Below are 23,661 nucleotides of genomic sequence, written 5' to 3'. Positions count from 1 at the left end.
TCATAATACTGCCAGACAGAGAACACAAAGCAAAAAGACAAAACAGAAAACACTATTTATTTACAGTCATTTTACTTGATTTATCAATCCATGAAATATGTAAATGTTGATACTCCTCAATGAAATCAGCATTTTCCAAGGGTGATGTGTTTTATCCCCAATCTGTTCTCCCAGCTGGAGGGCTGGTCTGCTGATGACTTCTGAAACATTAACAAAAACACGGACGTTGTTCTTTTTCTCCTGATTCACATCTTATGAATTATAGAAAATGTTATTTCCTATAACCTTGATAATGTTGATTGAACATTTTTACCCAGTGTTGTTATCCAGACTATTAGGGAAAACCTGAAGATATGCTTGAAAACTCAGTAGTTTAGTGATAGTCTCTATCAATCTTAAGAGTACCTATTCAAAGTTCAATATGCCGTCATGAAGCTAAGTGGACTTTTAATAGTTCACTTATTAACAATGTATTTGGTTTATATTCAAATACATTGAATATAAACCAAATATTCAAATATCCTATATAGTTATCAAGTAGTTAGACTTGATAACTAACTAAAAGAGTTGATAGTCTCAAACTTTAATAAATGATATACATTATAGTAAGATCTCTTAGATACAATAGACATTTTTTTTGTTTGTTGTTTTCACAGAGGCATTTACAATACTTCCTTTTCTTATTGGTTTTTAGCTGAGTTAAAATAAAAATTTATCAGAAACCATAAGCCCTGAATGCAATTAAAAACAAGGAAAAACGCATCACTGCAAAGGTAAACAATATCAAATACAGCTGAGGAACAGGAACAGGTATTTAAAGTTAATAAAAAAGAGAATATAAAAACAAATAATGGCTGCTTTCAGTTTGAACCAGCTGCAGTTTTGTATGGCACAGTGTATTATTACTAAATATTCTTCACCATCCGTATCTATTACCTACACACCCTTCCCTTCATACCTTGCTCTCTCCCCAAAGTCCACCTTTCCCTTCGCTTTTCCACAGCCTGACATCTCCCAGCATTCCTGACGTTCACCACACAGAGCTCCTTTGTGTCAGAGCATCAAGGAGGGAGCACAAGGTCCAGCCTCTTACCATGTCCTGCTGCTGGAGCTCACCTTAGGACACCAGAGAGTACTGTGCAACCTTTCTACAAACACATAGACACACTTTCTGCCACTTTCTGCCTTCATTTCTTCCCTCCCTGGCCGTTCATTCATTCCAATCTCTGTTCACATTTTCTTTGCCCTCACCACCACTGCTTTTGGAAACTGGCCACCATCAACAGTTTTTACCTTCTTCTTTTAAACCTGTGTTTATAACTAAACAAACCCAATAAAAAGGCTATTGATGAGACTCTGAGGTTACCAAGCAGGAGTTCTAGAAAGTTCAGAGGAGGAGGATGGATTAAAGGAAGCAGGAATGAGGAGATGCTGTCCTGCATAAAATACCTGAGCTGCCAGGGTACAGACCTCCACCCTGTTCCTTCACTCTGGTCTTTAGCCAGGAGAAACGAACCCACACTGCTTTCCGAAAGTTTGCATTTCAGACCTGAAAATATGATCATGAAGATGTTAAAGTTTTTTACGTATAACCAGTAAAAAACCACAAAAGGTTAACACGTTTTTCCAAAAAGTTTACTTAATTAAGAAGACATTAAGACCCCTTTCCACTGGTTATTTTTCCAGTGTATTTCCCTCTGATAGGCTGGTGACACGTTGAAAGTGTATCTCGTTTCTACAGACTATTTTACAGATAACATGAACACATTGGTTGTAATTTCAAGTAAACATGCTTTGAAAAAGTCTTTAAGATGATTTCCCAGCTATTTTCACATAATACGCTGAGTGTCTGCGCACATGTTCAGCTGTGAAAGTTAGAAGTGACCTATTTTATTGCCCTCTGGGTTAATGAGTTCAGCTGGACCCATTTGTGACACGTGTGCCTCAGAACCATAATTCTGTAAGAATCTGAAGGTCCAAAAGGGAGAAGAGTTTGAATAGAAATGTTGCCAGTCACAGCAAAACTTATTGGTCAGCTTGCGCTTTTAAAGAGAAACACTGATGTGTATTTCTCTGCGCATTGCGTTGTTAACGTACTTCTGCAGATAATTGCACTGCAGATAATCAGAATAAATGACTCATGACCGTGAAAAAAATAAAATAAAAAACTGGTACGCACATCTTATACTGCACATGCCCACTTTGCACACTCAGTCTGAGACTGAGAGTTCAGCATTCCTCAGAGGCTTAGGTCCCGGCTGAAAAGAATGAGTAGTCACACAGAGGGATCTCCTCACGAGATGGAGAGCCATGTGGCCTGCTTTCAGCCAGATTACAGAGTCAGTCAGAGCACTGATCGTAACCTGCAGACTGGATGGAGCGAGCTGAAAGAGAAATAAACTGGCACCACTTCTCAAAACAAGCAGATTGGGGAGCCGAGTTAGACTATGTTATTGTTAATTTATGCTGTGTAATCCTTGGTGTATTTTTGTACTTCAGCACCAGAAACTAAAAGAAGCCTCTGTTCACTTTGAAAATACATATCTTGGTCAGATTTCCTGTTAAAACATAAAATTATGCATGAAAAACAAGCAACAGAAAACAGGCAGCAGTCTGAAATATGTTTTTTTTATTATTATTCTTTCATTTGAGTTAAGCTCTGTGAGGCAATTTCATGATATTTTGTTGCTAATGAAGTATTATTATCTTCAATATAAGCATATTAAGCGATCCATCAGTTGTTTGTACTCACTAAGTCCTTGTCTGGGCTGCTGAGGTGGGAGCCAGAGGCAGGAGACCCTGGACAAATTAGAGGCAGTTAAAGCTCAGACAAACTGTCAATCTTAAATTAAAAATATTCAGCTCTAAAGACAAAGAAGATCCAAAAATTACAATATTTTATATTATAAATATTTTCATTTGACAAACTGTGATAAGTCAAAAGGTCAGATTTTGTACATGTCCTGTCTAACAAGGCCAGTTTGTGACCCTAAACCCTTTTTGCTGCTTCACAGTGGCTGCTGCAGATGATTGGACTGTAAACCAACCAGGTCTGCCTTGTGCTCACCTGGATGATCATCTGCATATTCTTAAATACTCAGGCTTTGATATGTGGATGGGATTTGTTGTAGTAGCTTGCCTGTGTGTCTCTCATTTAGTGGTGGAATGGATGTTGGTTTGGGAGAATGCACTTGATAGGAGATTAATACTGATCATAAACACTCAGAAGTTTCTTATTGTTAGATGTAGGATCAGACTTTGTATCACCACCAAATATAATATTAAAAGAGGAATGAATCACTGGTGCCATTTAATAAGGTCGTATGCGTAATGGGACTGATGTGTAAGAGGGCACAGGTCGGAGCAAAGAGCTGAGAAATTCATTTGGGTGTGAGGAATGTTTGTGTTTGGGAATGGTCTGGTGTCTTGTATGTGTGAGTGTGTAATTGAGTCTGTGTGTCTTTCCCTGACTCTATGACTAAGCATATATTTGTGTGTGAGTGTGTGTGAGAGGGAGAGTATGTTGTTGAGTGGGCTGGGGTCAGGAGTGCACCATTGTGACAGCGGAGGCTTATATTGATTCAGCTGGAGCAAGATGGCTGCAGCAAGCTTGTGTTCAGAGGACATAACTCACTACGAGTTTCAATGTCGGGCAAACACACTGCAAGCCCCAAAATGGTTATTTGTGTGAAGGTTTCATGAATTTTATTCACCACCAAAATGGGCAGTGAGGAAACCAGGAGGAGCAACCAAAGAAGTTTGGGTCGTTCCTCCTGGTTTCCCATCTGGCAATGACTAGTACAGACCCACTTGATAAATTAGAATATTATCAAAAGGTCCATTTATTTCAGAACCTTTATCACTAAGTGAAACACATTGAATTGATTTATTACGTACAGATGGATGTTTGAAAGCCTTTATTACAGCTCGTTTTAATGATTCTTCTGCCTACTGTTAATGAAAACATATTTAAATTAGAATATTACATCAGAGCAATTAAAAAAGAGAGCCTCATTGGTACACATATTATTTATTGGATATGACTGTAAAATAAAAGAGCTGTAGCTGGTTGTTCTGTTGTTGTCACATGACTGTACATACCTCTGATTTGCACATACAGCTTTACCATTTGAGTAAAAATATAACAAGAAGCTGCAACTTAAGATAGAATAAACTTTTGAACATTTTGGACTGACAAAAATAATTATCAATATGGCAACATATTGATGTCTATTGTTTTTTCTTATCTCTGAAAAAAAGTTATTCAATTACTAGAAAACTCCCAAAATCATCATCATAAAAAAAAAGATTTTGGACTGTCCATCACACCTGTTACAGGTTATGTTTGGGTCATTATCAGAATAGAATAGAATAGAATAGAATAGAATAGAATAGAATAGAATAGAATAGAAAACTTTGTCATTCACCTGGTGGAAATGTGTCTATGTCTACATATAAAATATTCAAATGAGACATATTCATGTTTCACATTTGCGATATTAATTTTAACTTTGCCAATCACTGCTTGTACAGATGCTGCAAAGTAGTCTGTCAGTCTGATGCAGTTTTCCTCAAAATGATTACTCCTACAATTGTTTGCAGCTACTTTAACAACTGTGTGAGCTATTATTTATAAATGGTACAGCGTTGACCTGCAAACATCACATACTTTTTGTCTTTTGAGTTTTTATTCCATGTATTGATTGTTTTTTCTTTTGTTTTTGTTTTTTTTTTCAGACCTGCAGAGCACCTCAGCTGAACTTATTTTAAGAGAATGAGTCCAGATGGATGCCAAGATGAGTTGGGGTGGAGAGAAACTTCAAAGCTTTCCATGATGAATGACAGCACTGAGTGCCCAGTTTTAAGAAGGTGAAAGATCAGATTCAGAAGCATTTCTTGTTGTTTTTACTTATGACTGAGTACAGCAAATCAAGTTCAGCAAAATTTAAGAGATACATAAAAGGGACAAAAATTAATTAGATGTTCTGCTTTAAATTAATGTTTACCTTTTTTTTCTCACACACTAGAGACACAGGAAAACAGTTACCCTCCCCAAAAAAGCTTAAGCACACCACTCACAATGTGTCTTTGTAGACCTGTCCCTCTTTCCCCTTTTTCTGACCTGTTTCTTTGGACATCCTCTGTGTAAAACTCCTTAGAGAATCAAAACTGGCCTGGACAGCTATTATACCAAGAGTTTATCTGTTTTCCGTAACACCTGTCATTTTCCCTCTCTTTCTCTTCTCTCTCTTTCCTCTTGGATGTATGTGACTCTCATGATTCATTGTTTTTGGCCAAGCAATGCTGCTGAGTAGTTTCCATTTTCACAAACGCATTTTTGCCAAAATGATGCAACTCTATCATGGCTCTCCAAACCTTTTACAACAAAAATGTATTAATGACTCTGTAGATCCCCTAAAGATTTATCACATTACACTTTTTGATGCCTGAGTTTGTGAGTTTGCTGCATCAAAACTTTTGTAGCTCTGAGAAAGGTTGTAAAGAGTGATACAATGACATTTTGCTCTCATCAGTGTGGCCTGTTCAGTATTTAAAAATGATTTGGAGATCCACATTTTTACTTGAGGGGAGCAACTTGGCGAGAGTAGTTTTTAATATGTAATCCAACTGGAGGGAAAAAAAGTCTCAGACAAATTATTTAAAACCTCTGCAAATACAGCACATAAGTGAAGATCAGTAATGTTGAAAAGTTAAGGATTTATATTTGAAAGGCAGTTTTCATTGTTTTTATACATTTGAATTCACAGTGGTGTTCAGTGAAAAGTTGTGACTAACAGCCTCTTTAAATGACTTTACTGATCATAACTCAGAAAGTTTCAGTGATCATTAAAACTCAAATATCTCATCTCTCAGTAGGATTATTTTCCTCTGAAGCATTAATCACATTTTCTTAATGTTTGAACAGTTGCAAAATTAAGGAAAGAAGACATTTCTCTTTAATTTTAATGGTATTTCTTTTTTTTAAATAAACAAAAATTCTAATAGTCTGCTAAAAAAATATGCATCTAAAATGAATCAGTCTATGAGTTGCTATACAGGAAAATGAAGTTTACTTAAATACAAATCAAACAAATGGTAAACAAGTTGCTGCTGTTTGTGTGCTATGTTATCTGTTCTTTATGGTGAATAAACATGTCTCATGTTATCTCTGCCTCCCTCCTAATCCAGCTGCTATGAGCCATTGCTCTTAGTACAAGTTGCTTATTTACCTATGAACACATTTTCTGATGTTTTTATCAAGACTCTAAATGACTGCCATTGACTGGACACACACCCTTTTGAAATGCAATTTAAAGAGGAAAAATCAGGCATTTCTGGAGTTAATGGTATGTTTTTGTTTAATGTCTGTCATCTGATTTGCTGGTTCAGCCCCCTCTTACCAAACTGAAGGGACATTTTTTGTGAGTGTTGTTTATGCCAGGACAGTGTACTCTAGACTGAGCTGCCAGAACCTCATGATCTAAATAAGCTATTAGAAACGTTTCATTAAAATGCTGGTAATTGTGTTGCGTCCCTCTAAAAACGGTTTGATTGCTTGGTTTGATGTCACTGACGTTAAATTATCCATATTTATTTTAAAGAAAAGAACAAAACAAAATATATACATTTCTTGTTGAATACGCACATGTAAGGAAAAGGAAAAACATTTTGGCTTTTATTTTTAATTATGTCAGTTTTGGTCCTCTATACAAATAATCTAACTGACTCGACTTTAATTATTTCAAAGTTGTTGAAATTTTTATTTCAATTTGTAAAAAGCATGAAAGAGAATGCAGGTTTGCTCAGGAATGTTTTTGCAGAGAGAAAAAGTGTAGCATCAACAATGTAGCAAAACAAATTCTTTCATCAAGCTATTTTTCTTTTCTGTAGGCGAGTCAGAGGCGTTGGGCAGGATTGATGGCTGATAGTGTAGATGCAGCTGTCAGTATGTGGCAGGCAAATTAGCAGACTCTATTACAACAAAGAGACAGAGAGCCTTATGCACTCATAAGTAATTTAAAACCACTAATTAATCTAACATAAATCACTTTAAACTGTGAGAGGAAACTGTAGCACATTGAAAAGGTGTCTACAGGTAAAAACATTATTTTCCATGAATTCAATAGAGCATAAACTTGTATCCTTCAGCACCAGACTAAATAGAGAATATATTTTATTTAATATGCTACACGAATGATTATGTTCCCTCTCATCTTCCAACTTAGGAACCAAATCTGACTTTAGTCACGGTAATTTATTTTTGTTTCCAACACCTTTAAATTTCCAAAAGCTTCTTTCATCATCAAGGACTTCTGAAACCTTAAACAGGCCTATTCAGGTGCCCATCTTGCTGCAGGAAATTAGCTCCGGTACTAGCCACACCACAGCTGTCAGATATGGCATCCAATGTTTTCACTGTTTCATGGTCATCAATTATAACACACACAATGTTTCTAATATGCTGAGCTTTGTTTATTGCTGCACAGCAATGATGACATGTCATCTGAACAGAATATTGACTGATGAGGTCAAAACTGGGGTGTAAACTCTGTTTACTTTTATGTTGATATACATTGTTCTGCGTTAGATTTTATAGCTAAATACATAGAATTCATTTTCTAGAGTGAGAACTTTGATAGTAACACTTAAAACCACATGCAAGATATTTCACTAAGTCCTTTCTGAACTCTTAAAAGATAAAATAACAGCATTTAATAATAGTGACAAATAGTTTTTAAAAAAAAGCTCCTTAAAAAGAACGTTATATTGATTTCACTATATTTATTTCAATTATAGAAGAAAAAACACATGTGGGCCTACAGATCATGCATGTTCTTAATGATCTGGTTGTTTGTGTTACGGATTAGAAGAGAAACCACCCACGTTTTCTAAGCTTTTACCAACTGGAGCTGAACCCTCCAGTACATGTTCACAGTTTAGACAATGTTAATGCTTGAAGAACTTGATTTAAACCCACCATTTCCTGGAACATGCAACAACTTTGCATTAAGCTATTTTAATCGCTCTTCCTTTGTTTAGCTCAGAACATGTTTGCACCATGTTATAAATAAGTGGAGTTGCTGCTCTATAAACACACGAGGACACATCAAACAGTGCTACTGAACCTTTCTGACATTAACGTGTTTGTTTTTGTCAGCACTCATACCTTAAACCTGACCCATTGCTTCTAGAATTGCCTTAATTCTTCACAGCTTAGATTCAACAAGATGTTGCAAACATTCATTGGGGATTTTGGTTCATCTTGAGATTATAGAATCACTCAGATGCTGCGGATCTATGAGCTGCACATGATCCGAATCTCTTGTTCCACCATCTCCATAAGTCTCTGTATTATATTAATGTAATCAGAATGCAGAGAACTCATTGTCATGTTTAGGAGACCAATTTAAGATGACTTAGGAGACAAAAATCAAAGGGATGAAGATGGTCAGCAACAATATGCATATTGAAATGTCATATTGAAATGGAGCCTGGGGATCCAAGTGAATTAGTAAAATATTTGACATATCTTTATACAGTTGAATCGGGGCAGGATGAATCCATACTTGGAGCTGAAACCAAGAGTCATTGAAATAGGCAACTTTTTCCTATCCTGAAGAAAAGTCTGGTGAGTCTTAATGGATTTTATTCTCTGCTCTTTGTTCTTAACTGACTGGAGTGACAATCAGTGTGGACTTCCCTTGCTGCAGCCATGCTGCTGTTTGTGCCATTCTGATGCTCGGATTGAACTTTAAGCAAGTCTTCTGAACTATGTGTAGATACTAAAAGCATTGAGTTGTTTCTTATCATTGACTGATTTGTTATTTGTCTTTTACAAATAAACCAGTGTACTTAATAAAGTGGCTCGAATGTCCATATGCTTACACACTCCTTAGGTGTAAAGACTCAACATTTCATCAGCTTTACAAGACCAAGAGCATCATTGTGATTGTGTCCCACTAACTGATCAGTTATACTGATGATTCTCAAATCTATTTTTCTCTACAGCAGCAAAGAAATTTGTCCCAAACCACAGTTTCTGCATAAGATGCTTCTCTAACATAAGATGCTTCATTTAAAACACACACCTGAGCTGAAGTGAAAAAATCCCTCTTAAAAGACATTCCTAAGTTGCTTTTCCTCAGAAGATTTATTTCAAAAAGTATTACCTCAAGGATAGATTGTTGACTGAAAGGAAAATGTTGGCTAGTGGGCAGTTTACAGTTCAGCTAAATGCCAACTCTTCAACTGTTGGAAATCTCAAGAGGACATGGGAAACAGATGAAAGCGTTTGGCGTAGCAATTTGACCATGAAACATTTTTTCTTCTTTAGCACACCCAGCCAGTAAATCTGCAATAGAGGCAAAAAATAGTATGCAATATACAATATAGATAATATGTGTATATATGTAATTGATGACTTCCACAAACAAAAAATAACATTTTATTTTAGAAAATGTTATTGCATAAGTCTTCCCACTTATCTTAGAGCTATTATTGTCACTATGGAGACTTCCCATAGTTTATTAAGATCTCATAGAACAGCCCTGCAAGAAGCTGAATCCAACAGGAATGTAGGAACACTGATCACTCTGATGGACAAACCAGACAGATGCAAGAGAAAGGAAGAGAAAAACAGAAACGAGCTCCGTTGACGAAATAGATGCAGAGTTATAGACGGAAATATAACAATGTTATACTTTATACTCTAGTTAAACTTCACTTTTCTCACAAAATTACAGTATTTTCAGTTTCCGTCAGCTGAGTGGCACACATACAAATATATGCAACAAATAAAGTCAGTATGCCATACTTTTTAACTTGTTGGGATTTCCTCTAAAATACTCAGAAAAATGCAAGAGTTTAGAGAAATATGCAAACCAGTTCAGTTATGTCTGTGAATGCAAACTGCTCATGAATTTTCCACTTCTCCTTCCTCCCTCCCCTTATTCCTCATCATCACTGCTCCTCTCTCTCTCTCTCTGACTCTCACTGAGAGCTCTCAAAACACATGCTTTCCACCAGTAAACTCTTCCAGAGATTTGGACTATTCCACTCTCTTCCCACTCTTAACCACTTCAAGAGGTTTCCACTGATTGTGCCACAGCTTTTCCTTATTTTTTCATCAGTTTTGACTCTTCCCAGCTGTTCTGGCTTTTACTATAAAAAAACATTTCTTCACACCTTTATATTTATCATTAAAAAAAAACCCTGACTCTAATTTTTTACTTTTCCTAAAGAATCATTTTTTGAATAAAGTTTGTGCTTATGAGTACTCAGTATCTTACTTGAAGCAGTCAGTTTTAATGAAAAAGTCAAGCTAACTGGTTTTCAGATCATTAAATAACTTGCTCAGAAAGATCCAAAATGAGAAAATATCCAATAAGTGTGGGTTGTAGGGATAAAATTTGAGCTGAAAAAGTTTGAAGTACTAATTGCCTGGTTGAGCAAGGCTTCAATAAGAGGATTATACACCCTCCCCTGCATGAAAAAGCAGGTATAGGCAAAAAATAGAGGGATTAATGGATGCATGGAAAAGATGGATTCTGTTAAACGTTTTTAAGAGATCAGTGACTTACTGTAAAATATCAACTCTTGAACAACCAGTTTGTGCAGCAAAGAAAGATTCTCAACAGTAAGTAAAGTAAATTAAAGTGAGGATAATCATTTCCCGGGTTAAATCGTAAAACACATGTAACCTCAAAAATTGTCACTGCAATTCAAAGAAAGCTTCAATGAGCCTTTAAACCTTTGTTTCTTTTGTATGGAGATTTAAAACCAAAACTTATGATGGCCTACAGGTGCAAATGTGCAGCAAATGGCAAAATGAGCATCAAACAGGAAACGTCAAAACAAGCTGAAAACATATGTGAAAAACAAAGAAAACTAATGAAACACAAAAGTAAATGCTGCAAATAACAGGAAATAGAAGCAAAACTCAAAAGAGAACACACCCAGAATTTATCATAGCATACGATCATACTGAGACCATTTTTCATGACATTGGATCATGGAAATTTACTTCTCAGTTTTCTGATTTTCATCAAAATCAGAAAACTGAGAAAATCAGTTTTCTCATCAAAAAGAAAACTGGTAAGATACCAGTTTTCTAAGATACCAGGTAAGATACCTGCAGTATCTTACCTGGTACTGCAGGTAAGATACAGAGAACTTATAAGCACTCCACTCCAGCCCCATTTCAGAACAGCTGAAATATCTCCTTTAGCTATGTTCACACTTTGATGTCAGCTGCTGCTAATTCAAATAGAGATGGATTTGTGTGAGACAGACAGCGGCCTCTGTAAACATGGATGTTCTGTGTTGTTGACAAATGAGCTCTAAGTCAGACAGAGGACTGTCTCTGAGTCTGAATCATGACCTGAGCGATCCATTAAAACAAACAAACTCAAGCAAACAAACAAGAATGAGAAAATGTGATACAGAGATCCCACGGCTCCCAAGGTGTTGATTTATTATAAAGTGCTGCTTTTACAATAAAAAACCGACATTTGAGCTAAGAGGAGCAGAATATTACTCCAACATTTAAGTGAAAGTGTGCAACTAGGGGCAGCTGTTTATTTCTCAGAGATGTAAAATCTCTAATTTCTAAATATGGAGAAGTAAATCTGCTCTTTAAAATCCAAACAGATTTTAGCATCCTGCATTTTTTTAAACAGGAAAATACCAATTGCACATAAAATAAACAATTAAGCTTAGAACATTTTTAGTTAATTATTTGTACAGTGATGTTGAAAATCAATAGACCACACGGTGTTTAGCTGATTCCGTTTATTTGGTCAGGGTGGAAACACATTTGTCTACAAGTTCCCAGCCTCTTTTCAAGTCCCATTCATAAACACTCAAGTTTATGTGACAAGACTGCAGATTTGATAGGCCTTAATTAAAAACTGGTGGAGAAAAATATACCAGCTTATTTATATCTTCTGATTTTTTTTGCTCTAGTCCTTTAGTCACTATATATCTTTGAAATACAACAACAACAAAAAATCTAATGAGTGTTTTTGTCCCAGGTTACACTGCTGGAGAGCCTTTTAATCCTTTTGATTTATATATTTCTTGTTTTCATTCATTTGTGGCCTAAAATAAAAACCTGATGCTTAACTCTAAATTATTAAAAAACGTTTTATATTTTTTGGACTACAAAATATTATTAAATCCGTATTAACCTTATATTTGAAAGTAATAATGTTAACAAGGCGGTGAGTTAGTTCTGGATGTGCCCTTGTGGAAGGAACCAGGCTATTGGAAGTAATGTTATTGCGCCTAAAGGTCGTCTTTCAGTGCCAACCCAGCTGGTGATGTCATGGCGTTTGTTATTTCTGCAGCAGCCTCACATGGCTTCAGTTAAAGCTTTCTGTGCCTGCGGATCTCATCCTTGGTATCCCACCTTCTCCCCTTCTTCAGTTGTCTTTTCCCTCCCTTCCTTCTGCATTCCAGCTTTCCCACCCACCTTACCTCTTATTCTCTCTCACATTTTTAACAATTCTGCACCTCCCTTCTCTGTCTGGCTCCCTTTCTCTCTGCTTTTCTTTTTCCCAAACGTTTTGATTATCTTACCAGACAGACTTCATTTCTAAACAGCTGCAAAGCTTCAGACCAGTTTAGAATTGTTTTTTAATGTATTATTTTGTTATAGTTTTGTTTTTTTTCCCTTCCAAGCAATGGATCACCGGTCTTTGGCTCTGGTGCTCTCTCACATTATCCCTCATGCCATCTGTTTTCTTTTCTCATCCCCACTGAAAGATCTGTGCCCTTCATGCATCACTTTGAAGCACACACATCTGTTAGCAGACTCTTCAAAATGTCAATATATGGTTTAACTTGCAGAGCTCCCGATTACTCAAATCAATTCCTGTAAAAATGTGTATACTTTTTATACAAATTTTCATTGGAGTACATTTATTATAAATCTCTAGTTATAAAATAGTAGTTTTTAATAAAATCCTCCTGCAGTTTCTGCAAAATAAACTTTTCTAACTAGTTAGTTTGAAAATTGATCAGAGCACCAAGAACTTGTAATTAGTCATTTGTATCTATTTATGTTCCTGCTATATAAATATATTTCCCTTGGCACCCTTGCAATTCAAGCCAAAGCAGAAGTAAACAGTGGTAACAGGGACGTAAAACAACATTTTAAGTATTATGTTGACCAATATTTTGTTTTTATCTGAATGCTGGTGCTGTTTTTTTTATCTCATGTATCATTTATGGCATAAACGTTTCATCATTATCATTATTTGTTATTTTGTTACATATGTAACAACATCTCACCTGTTCAAACCTTAAAAATGTAAAATAACATCTACATTTAAAAATATTGTCAATATTTTGTCAATATTGGATGCAGAGTGCCACAATAGAGAACGACAAATAGCCAGTCAGTCTACGACAATGCTCAACCAAAACACTACTCGTCTATTTCTGCCTCTACCCTATGAATAGATAATTGTCAGTTTAGTGACATTTTGCCTTTGATCCCAGCGCTACAGAGGGTTTGAGATCCAACCACGAGATCCCAAAAGAAAAACAGCTTTATTATTCCTCGCACAAGACTTACAGTCTGAGATGAAACGTTTGTGCTCAACAATCTGCCAAAACATGACTAGAAATACACAAAATTACAAGTTTTGCAAATCCAAGCGAGTTCATAAAAAAGGCAAAATATGATTCATTTTACCAATAAACCAGCCAATAAGCACATTGGATGGTTAATTGTTCAAGACTGAAATAAAATGGCTCAGTTTAACTTTTTATTAATTTGGTACAAATGTAACTTTTTTTTTAGCTTCCAGTGATCCTCTTACTCAACACTCATCTCATGTAAATCAGTTATGAAGCTCACTGACTTACAAAGCTTTTCAGGTGAAAATCTTTTCACCTGAGCATCAGCCCCATTGCATTCTCAGGAGACACCAGCTGCTCCTGGCTCCAGAAAAGTGTGGTGGGTCAAACGTCAAAGCTCAAAGGTCGCAACCTGTAAAAAGCTGAGGACTCTTGAGGATGCAACTAAATTCTCATCTGCTACTCACAAATTTCTTTTGGTGGAATCTCAATGTCTGATGGGACAGGTGAAAGCCTGAACAGGTCAAACTGCAGGGCCCATCCGTGGGTCAGATGGGAAAATCTAGGCTGTTCCGGTCATCTGCCGTTCTCAGAGGAAGGAATCCACAAATTGAGCATATGAAGCAGTCAGATGTTTCTGCTATTATAACTAAATCTGAAAATTAGAAGAAATTCTCTAATGGTCAACCAACTGTATATGCGACGTTTGAAAGTCAGGGTATTTCATCCAAATGCCACATATTTTTTGGTTGTGCAATATTTATTTGTGAAATATCAATTTGAAGTTGTACAGATTGAGATTTGTCACAGAGCATGACTGGGATTGTGTTTGTATGGTGACATTTGTTGTAAATTGGTGCTGTATAAATAAAACTGAACTGAATTGAATTGAATTGAACCTGTCTCATTTGTACCCCATTTCTACTTCTGTACCTTCAGAGTCTCCCACAAACTCTTGATTTCACTTTGCTTCATAACCGTTTCATCACTGCTCTCATCTATTTGCGCACCTTTTTCGGTCATTTTTTTCCTTCCACTTAACTTTCCAATGATTAGCTAGAGTACACCTCCTCTATGATAGGACTCTGCGAGTTAGAAATGAGCCTTTGTGGCTTGATCATATGTGGTATTCAAAATTACTGAATATACTGAAATGTGGGTTTGTGATTTTATTTATTTATTTATTTATTTATTTATTTATTTATTTATTTATTTATTTATTTATCTATTATAATTTATTTTTAGTTTTTAGAGAGAAAAATTGGGGTTTTGAGTTTGAGCGCTACCATTACAACATAATGGTATTTTCATGCGCAAAAGACTGTGATACGTTTACGGTAGACTTAATGTGCAAAACTTTAGTTGCAGGTTAGGCACCTCAGGTGCCGCACCTGTATCACTAAATGTCAAAGAAGTGCCGCAATTTGCAACAACCGAACTACGCTGGCATTCTCCCGATGAGTAAGGTGAAGGTGAGAAGCAAACAGGAAAAGAGTTTAAAAAAAGAAAGTTTGCGTCTTTTTCGGGCTCCTGTCCACACGTGAGGAAAGGAGTGGTCTGTAAGTGGGATAATGGAACCTGGGAGACCGATGGGAGGGAGAAATAAGGGGGAGTCAAATTTCAGCCTGACTGGGGGTTAAAGGGGGCCGGGCTGGTATTTTGGAATATACGAAGATTCATTGAAGACAACGGGGACATAAAACTACAGCGTCTGGCCTGAAGCGGTCGGTGCTGAGTTTGTGCTGCAGGTCCGGGTCCTGCCGCTGGATTCCCCCCTCATCGATTATCATCCGGGAAGGGTAAAAGTCGAATGGTCCGTTTTTTGTAACTGGGACATAAAACACTAAAAATTACTGAGAGAAGCCTTGGCACCCTTCTCTCTCCCCGCTGCATGTCTAATATTTAGACATGTTGAGCTTTATGGATTCCAGGACTGTACTGCTTCTTATAGCATCCCAAGTTTGTCTATTAGCCGTTGTGAGATGTCAACTGGAAGATGACCGTAAGTGACTAAAATGTATAACTTTGTCGTAATGTTCAAGTGAAGTTTTTCTTTGATGCAAGATTATGAAATAATTTGCTTTTGTGGTGACTTGATGTGGTCATTGCACCTTCACGCAAGGGAAATATCACATTTTTATTGCGCAAAATGTTGTAGGGTTCAAAGTGCAAAGATGATACAGAAAATTGTCTGCCTATAAAATCCACAGGTGCTTGCTCAAAAGGCTGATGGAGATCTTTGCAACTGGAGTGTAATCTTGCCTCTTTGGATGCTATTTCTAAGTTCACACCTTTTATTCTATCTGATAAAAGTTGCATTAGTTGCCTTTAGTTTTAAGACAGACTAATAAATATGAGTGACACATTGGACTTCCCTGTAACCCTGCAGCTTTTTCCTATCACCCTGGCAGTTCTTTCTGGAAGTTGAACTGCCTGACACCTGCGGGTGCTTGAGGGGCCTTGACAGACTATCCTTTAAAACTGCAGATTCACTTAATAAAGAGGGGGAGGGAGGCAGAAGAAAAAACTGAAAAGTGGTCAGGCTCAAGGGCCTTTGGTAAAATGTGTTCACATTCCATCGCTGTCAGAGGGCATCCAGGCGAATCCTGGCATGCTGAGGCAAAAAGGTGATACTGTCACTAAAAATACTCTTAAAAAGACTTATAGAATTGTGAACTTGATGTTGTCCTTTCTGAAATTAGAGCAATATAATTTTCCATTATAAAATAATTTCTAATATTTACCAATTTAGGTAAAGGTGAAGTGGAATTTACCTGCATCGTTGTTTAGTTTTAGCACTCACAAGAGATGTTAGAGGCCACAACAGGGCAGGAATACCATTTTATGAGATTTTAGTTCTTCCATTTGAAAGATTAAGCTGTGACAGAGAGAGAGAGAGAGAGAGAGAGAGAGAGAGAGAGAGAGAGACAGAGAGAAAGAGAGAGACAGAGAGAGACAGAGAGATTGAGCCAGAAGGGAATAGCACTGACTGGAAAAAAATATAAGACTGGCACACCAGGCCTGAATTCTGAGAAGTAAATTATTTTTTTCTGCACAAGTAGAAAAAAAGGTCTGAACCTTTAAAGCAAATAAAAGGTGTATTTTCTCAGAGGAAAGGGGAGAAAAGAAGGAAAGTAGCTGTGCCAAAGTCATTTGAAGTGTCAAATTACCCTCTCAGGGAAATAAGAGTCTTGATATAATGCAAGCCTTCTTCTCTAGCTGGAGGAGAAATCTTTCTAGCAGAAATAGTAAAGAGGTCATATTTTGACGTTTCAGTCATGAATGTCAAGATGCACAAAAGTCAAAAAAGTTACATTAAACTTTTTAAAAAGATTAAACTTTTATGACCCTAGGAAACTCCAGGATTTCTTTTTCAAGTGTTCATTTTAGTCCCATGAAAGTTACCCTCAGGAGTCAATTCCTTTCTATTTATATTCCTCAATAAGAAACCTGTTAAATTTCAGCTTTCAAGTGGAGGCCTGGTATTAATGCATCCCATATCAGGATAATCATTCATATGTGAGCCAATGGAAGGGCAGGTGCAGGCTTCGATAGTATCTGGCCCTGTACAGTTAAACATCAAAACCTCAAGGAATGCACATGAAAGCCACCATTTTTCCTCCCTCTAATGTGTTTGAACTGGCATCTGACGCAGCCACGGCCTCCGTATGGGGGTTGAAATGCTCCCCATGTTTATACAAGCCAATAGTTGGTCAATTGTCCACTGGGTCCCCTTTCCAGAAAGACCCCATTCATTGCTGCTGTGGTCTGTTAGGTTAGGCAGACTTAAGCATTGCTAAAAGGTAAATACAGCTACTGTACTTGTCCCTTCACCTCTTATCCTCTCTTACCAGTTCATACCTTTAGGCCTACCTTTTGCTGCATCTGTCGCCTCTAACCCGTCTGCACAGGTTCATTGACTCCAGTCAGTTCATTTCTCTCAGCAGGTGTTCCTGCCAGTCTCTACCAGTTTGGAAAATGTGCCTGTCCTGTCTGTTGTCAGGTTTACTTTACTTGATCAGATTTGTATCATGTGCAGTAACTGCTTGTTAAAACATTCATCATATTCCCCTGTGTTCTCCTTGGCAGGTTGTGGTCTAAAAGCAAACCTTTTCTTTTCCTGTATCAAAGTCGTTCTCTTATGCAGTTAATGTGGGTGTTTCCCACAATGTAGACCAGCTCTATTTTTAGCTTGTTAAGCCTTCAGCTACTGGTGCTACTCACTTTATTTATTGGAGGTTTCCTGCAACTATTGCTCAGGTTAAATTGAAGTCTGTGGTTTTACACCGCCACCCTGTGGCTACTGTAAAGGTTGCACACATCCCCTTAATGACCCAACAAAGAATTGGGAAAAAGGGATTTCTCAGTTATGCAAGATTGGAGATGGAACAGCCATTCGTCAAAGTTATTGATCAAGTTAGAGACTGAGATTAATTAATTTATGTCTTAATACAGGGTAAATGTAAAAAAAAAAGTCCTTACTAAATTTTTCTCCATACTTTCATAGGCTCAACTTCCGGAGTTCTTAGCCCATATTGGCACGTTCTTAAGGTTTAAATATAAGTTAATTATGGATGGATGGAGCTTTTAGACAACAGAAAAGAGAATCTAGAAATATGCCACATTTTGATAATTTGACCATTTAGGCGTGCTGCTAATAATCATTGAATATTTGCTTCTTTTTGTGAAACACCAAGTATGCTGTTCTTCATTAAGCATGTTATAATATGTGATTTATACCTCATGTTGACTTTAAATCTCAAATTGCACTATATAAACTAGAATACAAAACAATCAATTGCAATTTTGGAGATTTGACGACTCATCAGCTGAGAGTTCAAGTCTTTATATTAATGCTGTATTAAAATTTTCTTGATGAAAATGAGTCAATATTAGTAACATGGTTCTCTGATGGCTAACATGCACATATTTCAGGGTATGTTTGCTGATTCAGTGTTAATGAGAGAAATTTAACAAATACCACTTCAGTAAATTACGTGTTTAAATAAATAATACAAGGTATTTTTGCATTGAACTACCTCCTAAAGGTATTTGATTATCACTGTAGAGGAGTGATTGTAGAGAGGAACATTATATTATGTGATTTTTCACTTAATGCCAGCTGTTATTTGGGTTAATCTCCTTCTTCCCTCCTACCTGCACCCTCCTCTTTGTGCCCCTTGTCTGGGATCTCAAACACAGAGGAGGATGCTTCTGCCTGTAGACACGAAGGACAGCTTTATAACGACAAGGACATATGGAAACCAGAGCCTTGTCGCATCTGTGTGTGTGACACGGGAACGGTTCTGTGTGATGACATTGTCTGCGAGGAGCTAAGAGACTGCCCCAAACCTGAAATCCCATTTGGAGAGTGTTGCCCCATCTGCCCTGCTGACCAGCCGCCACCTTTTGGTTGTAATTTATTTATCTTACGTCTCTCATAAATAAATTACTGTGTGGGATCATGCTGTTTGTTTTGGAGGGATGAGAATAAAAGAACACCTGGAATATTTGGTGTTGTAGTAAATTTGAATGCACTTTTCTGTCCCCCAAAGCAAACAGACGATGAGAAAAAGCAGTGACACCTAGTCAGGGTTTCAGTGAAAAGCTTAATCTGGCCGTTGTTTTTCCATAGCTGGTGCACCTTGGCCTCGTCTTGTTTAAATACGCTCCTTCCCTGAGTATCATGAAAACATGTGGTAGTGATTAAGGAAATACCTCAGTGAAGCAGCCACGGCCTCACATTTCTGCTCTATATCCTCTCTGTGGATTTCTGCAGATCTGATGGCAAGAAAATAGCCCGACTCTCCACTGAGAGTACAGAGTATATGAAGGAGGCCATTCAGGCCGCTCGCCTCCAAAGTGCCATGGCTTCCTGATAAACAAAGGCCTCAGTGTCCCAACACCAATGGCCAGCTTTGGAAATGTAAATAAAATCGGCTGAGGAGCATCAGTGAAACCAGAGGTGTCACTGTTTGCAATGCATGCTTGTGGGTTTAAACGCTAGAAAAACATTACACGTTTAAAGGCAAAAATAGTTGCTTTTTAAGAAGTATGTAACAAAAATAATTCATCATCAGCATAAATAGAAATAAGGCTGGTTTCCGAAATTGAATGATTATTTGTAGCCTTCATAATTTCTACTAAAAGGAGTCAAAGGTTGCACAACTGGACTTGATCTTGATCACACCTAAAATTTGGTCAAAAATAATTTTACTGAATATAAAAACATAACCAGTCTTATTTAAAACCAGTTACTTACCATCACTAAGCACAATTAGAGCTGTAACTAACTTGTTGCAAAAGATTAGTAGTAAAGTACTAAAATCCTTACTTAAAATGCTACAAATTTAAGCCCTTCTTGTTGAAACATGTGCTCTGCAGAAGCTTTTTTGGATTCTGCTGCTTCCATTAAATGCACCTGTTTTGCTTTAACTTTAGGCTTTTGTGAGATGGTGAGACAACCAACACTTGTTCTCTCCTAATGGGCTTTTTTGTGTAAACACTATGATTTGGTGGTGGTCTTTGGAATAGTTTCTGTGTTTGATCCATGTACTCCTTTATTCTGCTGTGGAATGCTGTTCTGATCTTATGGGTTGATGTTGCGATCTGTTCACTAACTGTGATCTATTCCATCTCAAACTTGGGTGAACACCTAACAGGAGGACCAGGAGCCAAGGTGAGACACAAAATAACTGTGTTTCTGATCATGACTGTCTGTGTCTGTGAAGTCAAGCCTCTGTTTTTCCCTGATTGATAGGCAGGAAGAACTAGTCGTTTAAGGATTTAGATATGTGTTTGATGTAAATGAGTGTTGCCAGATGAGTAATAGGCATTTCCTGTACACACTGTGCCACACTTATATACTCAACAGCAAACATGGGTCTTATTTAACACTCTTACAGACTTTTCTTCAAAATGTGGTCACACATAGTATTTAAGCCACATTAATCATTGTGTTTCTGCTACACTTTTCTTTCATCAGGGTCAGAAGGGTGAACCCGGAGACATTACAGATGTAAGTTGATATCGCACAGTATTACAATTTTAGCTTTTGATTTGGAAAAGCTGACTTCAGAAGATGCAGTTCTTACATAAAGCACTGGTAGTCTAGCAATAAAGATACATATAGTATATGTGAATATACTGCATTTGTTTAAAGGGGTGGTATCAAGTAAAATCTATGTTTTTGAGCTTTACATCATGCTATAATGTTGTTCCTTAATCCAAAAAAGTACCTGGAGTGTTGCCTTAATTCTTTCATGCATGTTTGAGAAATCCTTTAATCTCCCGTGGCAACCATTGAGCTGTGTAAAACGCCAGGGTGGACTGAGCACCGCATTTGAGACGCAGCTCCTCTTTGGAGCTGCAGTTTCCAAGCTCCCAAACAAGCCTCACAGAGCACCCCTCCCCCACTGCTCCTCCACTCAGCTCCTTCAGACTAGCCAGCAGTAATCAGTAAACTCCTGGGTGGAACTGCACATCAGCTGAAATCATTATACGAGCTACTTCTCAGTGCAACGCTGGTAAAAACCTTGAATGGTTAATAGAGGAGGGATGTTATAATGACATCCTGTAGGCGGAGTTTCAGAAAGAGCAGGAGTTTTTAAAGAGACAGAGGCCCAATTACCAGGTGTTAAATTATAAAGTCACATTTTTTAAAGTCATATTTGATATGTTTTTATAACAACTGAAGATAACACATATATAAACAGTGTGTGCAAAACAACAAAACAACAAAACACATGTCAAACCTCAAAGAACATGAAACCAGTAGTAGTCAGGAAAAGCCTACGCTGGTCCTTTTATTGAGATTAGTATGTTTATCTTCCTCGGGTTTAATCCTAAAGGAAATGGGTGTAAAACCAACCGCTGGAAACGTATTAGAATGAAATGCAAATGCCCAACTACCCTTAAATTAACTTCAAGCTTTAAATTAGCTTTCTGGGTGTGACTTTAAAAACCGTGGTAGTAATTTAACAGTAAGTTGTAAAGCAGGTTGTAAAAAAAGAAAAAAAAAAAGATTAAGAGGATTGCTTGTGTATTCAAGTCCAACACTGCCTCTGTACATTCAAGTTCCTACCAGATGAGAGAGTAAACTCCTCAATGCTGCTGCTGCACCTGGAAGTGTTTTGCGCCTCAGTTCATAGCAGGAAATAAAAGGCCATTGTTTACTGTATGTTTCTCCTTACGCGTTGCCTGAAGAAATAAGCAATTAGTTAGTCTACTTTTGATTGGGGAAAGATAATGTTTTTGCTTTCCTCTTGAAAGAGAATACATCCGGTAAATGCAAAGCTTCTGCAGAACCAGTTTTATATGAAATATATATTTGTTTAATGATTTTTTTTTCCAACATAGGTTGTAGGACCAAGAGGACCATCCGGCCCCATGGTATATATGTTTCCTCCATTTTAAAGTTTTCCTTTTCCTTTTTAATTGCTTAAACTAACAGGCTTTTTGATTCAGTCCTGTAGAGTCTAGAAATAGATAGCATTTGTTTTAGCAATTTATCAAAGTCTAGATCAGCATGGCTGTATTCACTCCTAATTAAATATCTGAAATTCCGGAAATGAGTTGATTTAAATATCTTGCACCCACTTAAAACAGAATGTTCCCAATAAATCTACTTTTTTTGTATGTCCTTTTCTATCTGTAAGTGCATGAACGCACCTGCAGATGTGTCATGGACAGATGTCACTCCAGGTGAACTCTGGGAGTTTCAGAACAAGAAACTCATTGGGAAAAAACAGAAAAGTATTTTTTCCAATCTCATTTACTTTCTTACCTGACGCATTTGGGTTTTAGGTTTAAGCATTTAAAGCTTGACCACTGTAGAAATATTTGGAGTGAATATAAAAAATTTGTTTTTATAATCGTCTGTCAAAATTGGTGGAAAATTGACCAAAATATTGAAAAGTTTTGAATTTCAAAATGAAAAACATCTGGCAACCCTGAGAGTGAAATAACAATTTAATTCAAGTTTCATCTCATCATCAGAGTTTAAATTCAGCAGTTGCTTCTTACACCTGTATGGAAATAAATCCTAACCTCATTTACTTCCATCCTGTTCATCCAGGGCCCACCAGGAGAGCAAGGACCCCGAGGATCAAGAGGAGACAAAGGAGAGAAGGTTGGTTTCATATACATTAAAATAAGAAAATCTCCCAGAAGCTTAACAAAAAAAACTATACTCCTTCCTTGCTCTGTTAATGAGTACAATATGCCTGATTGAATTTGATAGCTGTGGCTCCTGGAGGGTGTGTGTGCGTGTGTGGGTGTGGGTGTGTGCGCGTGCGTGAGTGTGTGTGTGTGTTATAGCTTGCAGATAATAGTAGCCTTTCACTGAGCACCACACTCTAACTAGTCATGTGTCGTTTCCATTAGGCCGTGTGGTCTGGGTTGTTTAACAGATGCAAGACTGTTGGGAGACTCATAATGTAAACGTCGGCTTCTCTCGGAGGCCTCCCAGTCGCTTGGTGTGGGAAATCTGCATCTGCTTTGATCGCCTCGTTAATGTAACAAGGCGGATGTGATAGTAGGCTGCAGGCGAGTAGTTTATGCCATGTAGTTATCTTGTTTATGCAGATTTAAACATGAGCTGGATTTATTTTTGGCGAGCGAGAAGGTCTGCAGCCATTTTAGATATTCAGTACATTTTTTTTGTTTTGGATTAGCTTGCTAGGTGATTTGTCACTACATGCACAGAGGTATGCAGGGCCGGCCTGAGAAATCACAAGCATGCAACACAACCTGTAATGAAAGTGCTTTAAATGGATGTCTAAACCAGAAATGTTTTGTTTTGTTGAGTCTGAATGGCATATTTCACTCGGTATTCCTCTGGCAAGTCAGATTATTTCATGATAAGCTGAGCTGTGGGCTTCTGTCACCAGTAGCTAACTAATACTGTCCCTGGTGTTCGGCCAGTGGCTATGAAAATATGAATTGCTCCTGAGCTCAGAGATTTGCACAGAAACTTAAAAATGAATGACTCTTTGATCATAAGAACTGTTGTTTTAGACCCTTTTCCCCTGCATAAGAAGATAAAGACAATATTATAATGTATATCCATAATACCAT

At 37.3% G+C, this 23,661-nt stretch overlaps 1 protein-coding gene across 2 annotated transcripts in view; it reads left to right on the top strand.

The window, feature by feature from the left end:
* The first annotated feature begins 15,271 nt into the window (after positions 1-15,271).
* The window catches only part of col2a1b (collagen, type II, alpha 1b), a 51,771-nt gene continuing 43,381 nt past the window's right edge, over positions 15,272-23,661 (top strand). The window contains exons 1-6 of one of the 2 annotated variants that reach the window (XM_008408500.2): positions 15,272-15,586; positions 18,787-18,996; positions 20,247-20,263; positions 20,570-20,602; positions 21,943-21,975; positions 22,661-22,714. In XM_008408500.2, coding sequence (XP_008406722.2) covers positions 15,493-15,586; positions 18,787-18,996; positions 20,247-20,263; positions 20,570-20,602; positions 21,943-21,975; positions 22,661-22,714 — 441 coding nt within the window. In that variant the 5' untranslated portion in view covers positions 15,272-15,492. The remainder of the gene's footprint in view (positions 15,587-18,786; positions 18,997-20,246; positions 20,264-20,569; positions 20,603-21,942; positions 21,976-22,660; positions 22,715-23,661) is intronic. The other variant, XM_008408501.2, reaches the window with a different exon arrangement.

The sequence above is a fragment of the Poecilia reticulata genome, chromosome 5, assembly GCF_904066995.2.
Source record: "Poecilia reticulata chromosome 5, P_reticulata-male-v2, whole genome shotgun sequence".
NCBI classification, from domain to species: Eukaryota; Metazoa; Chordata; class Actinopteri; order Cyprinodontiformes; family Poeciliidae; genus Poecilia; species Poecilia reticulata.
This window is presented reverse-complemented; position numbering and strand designations above follow the sequence as displayed.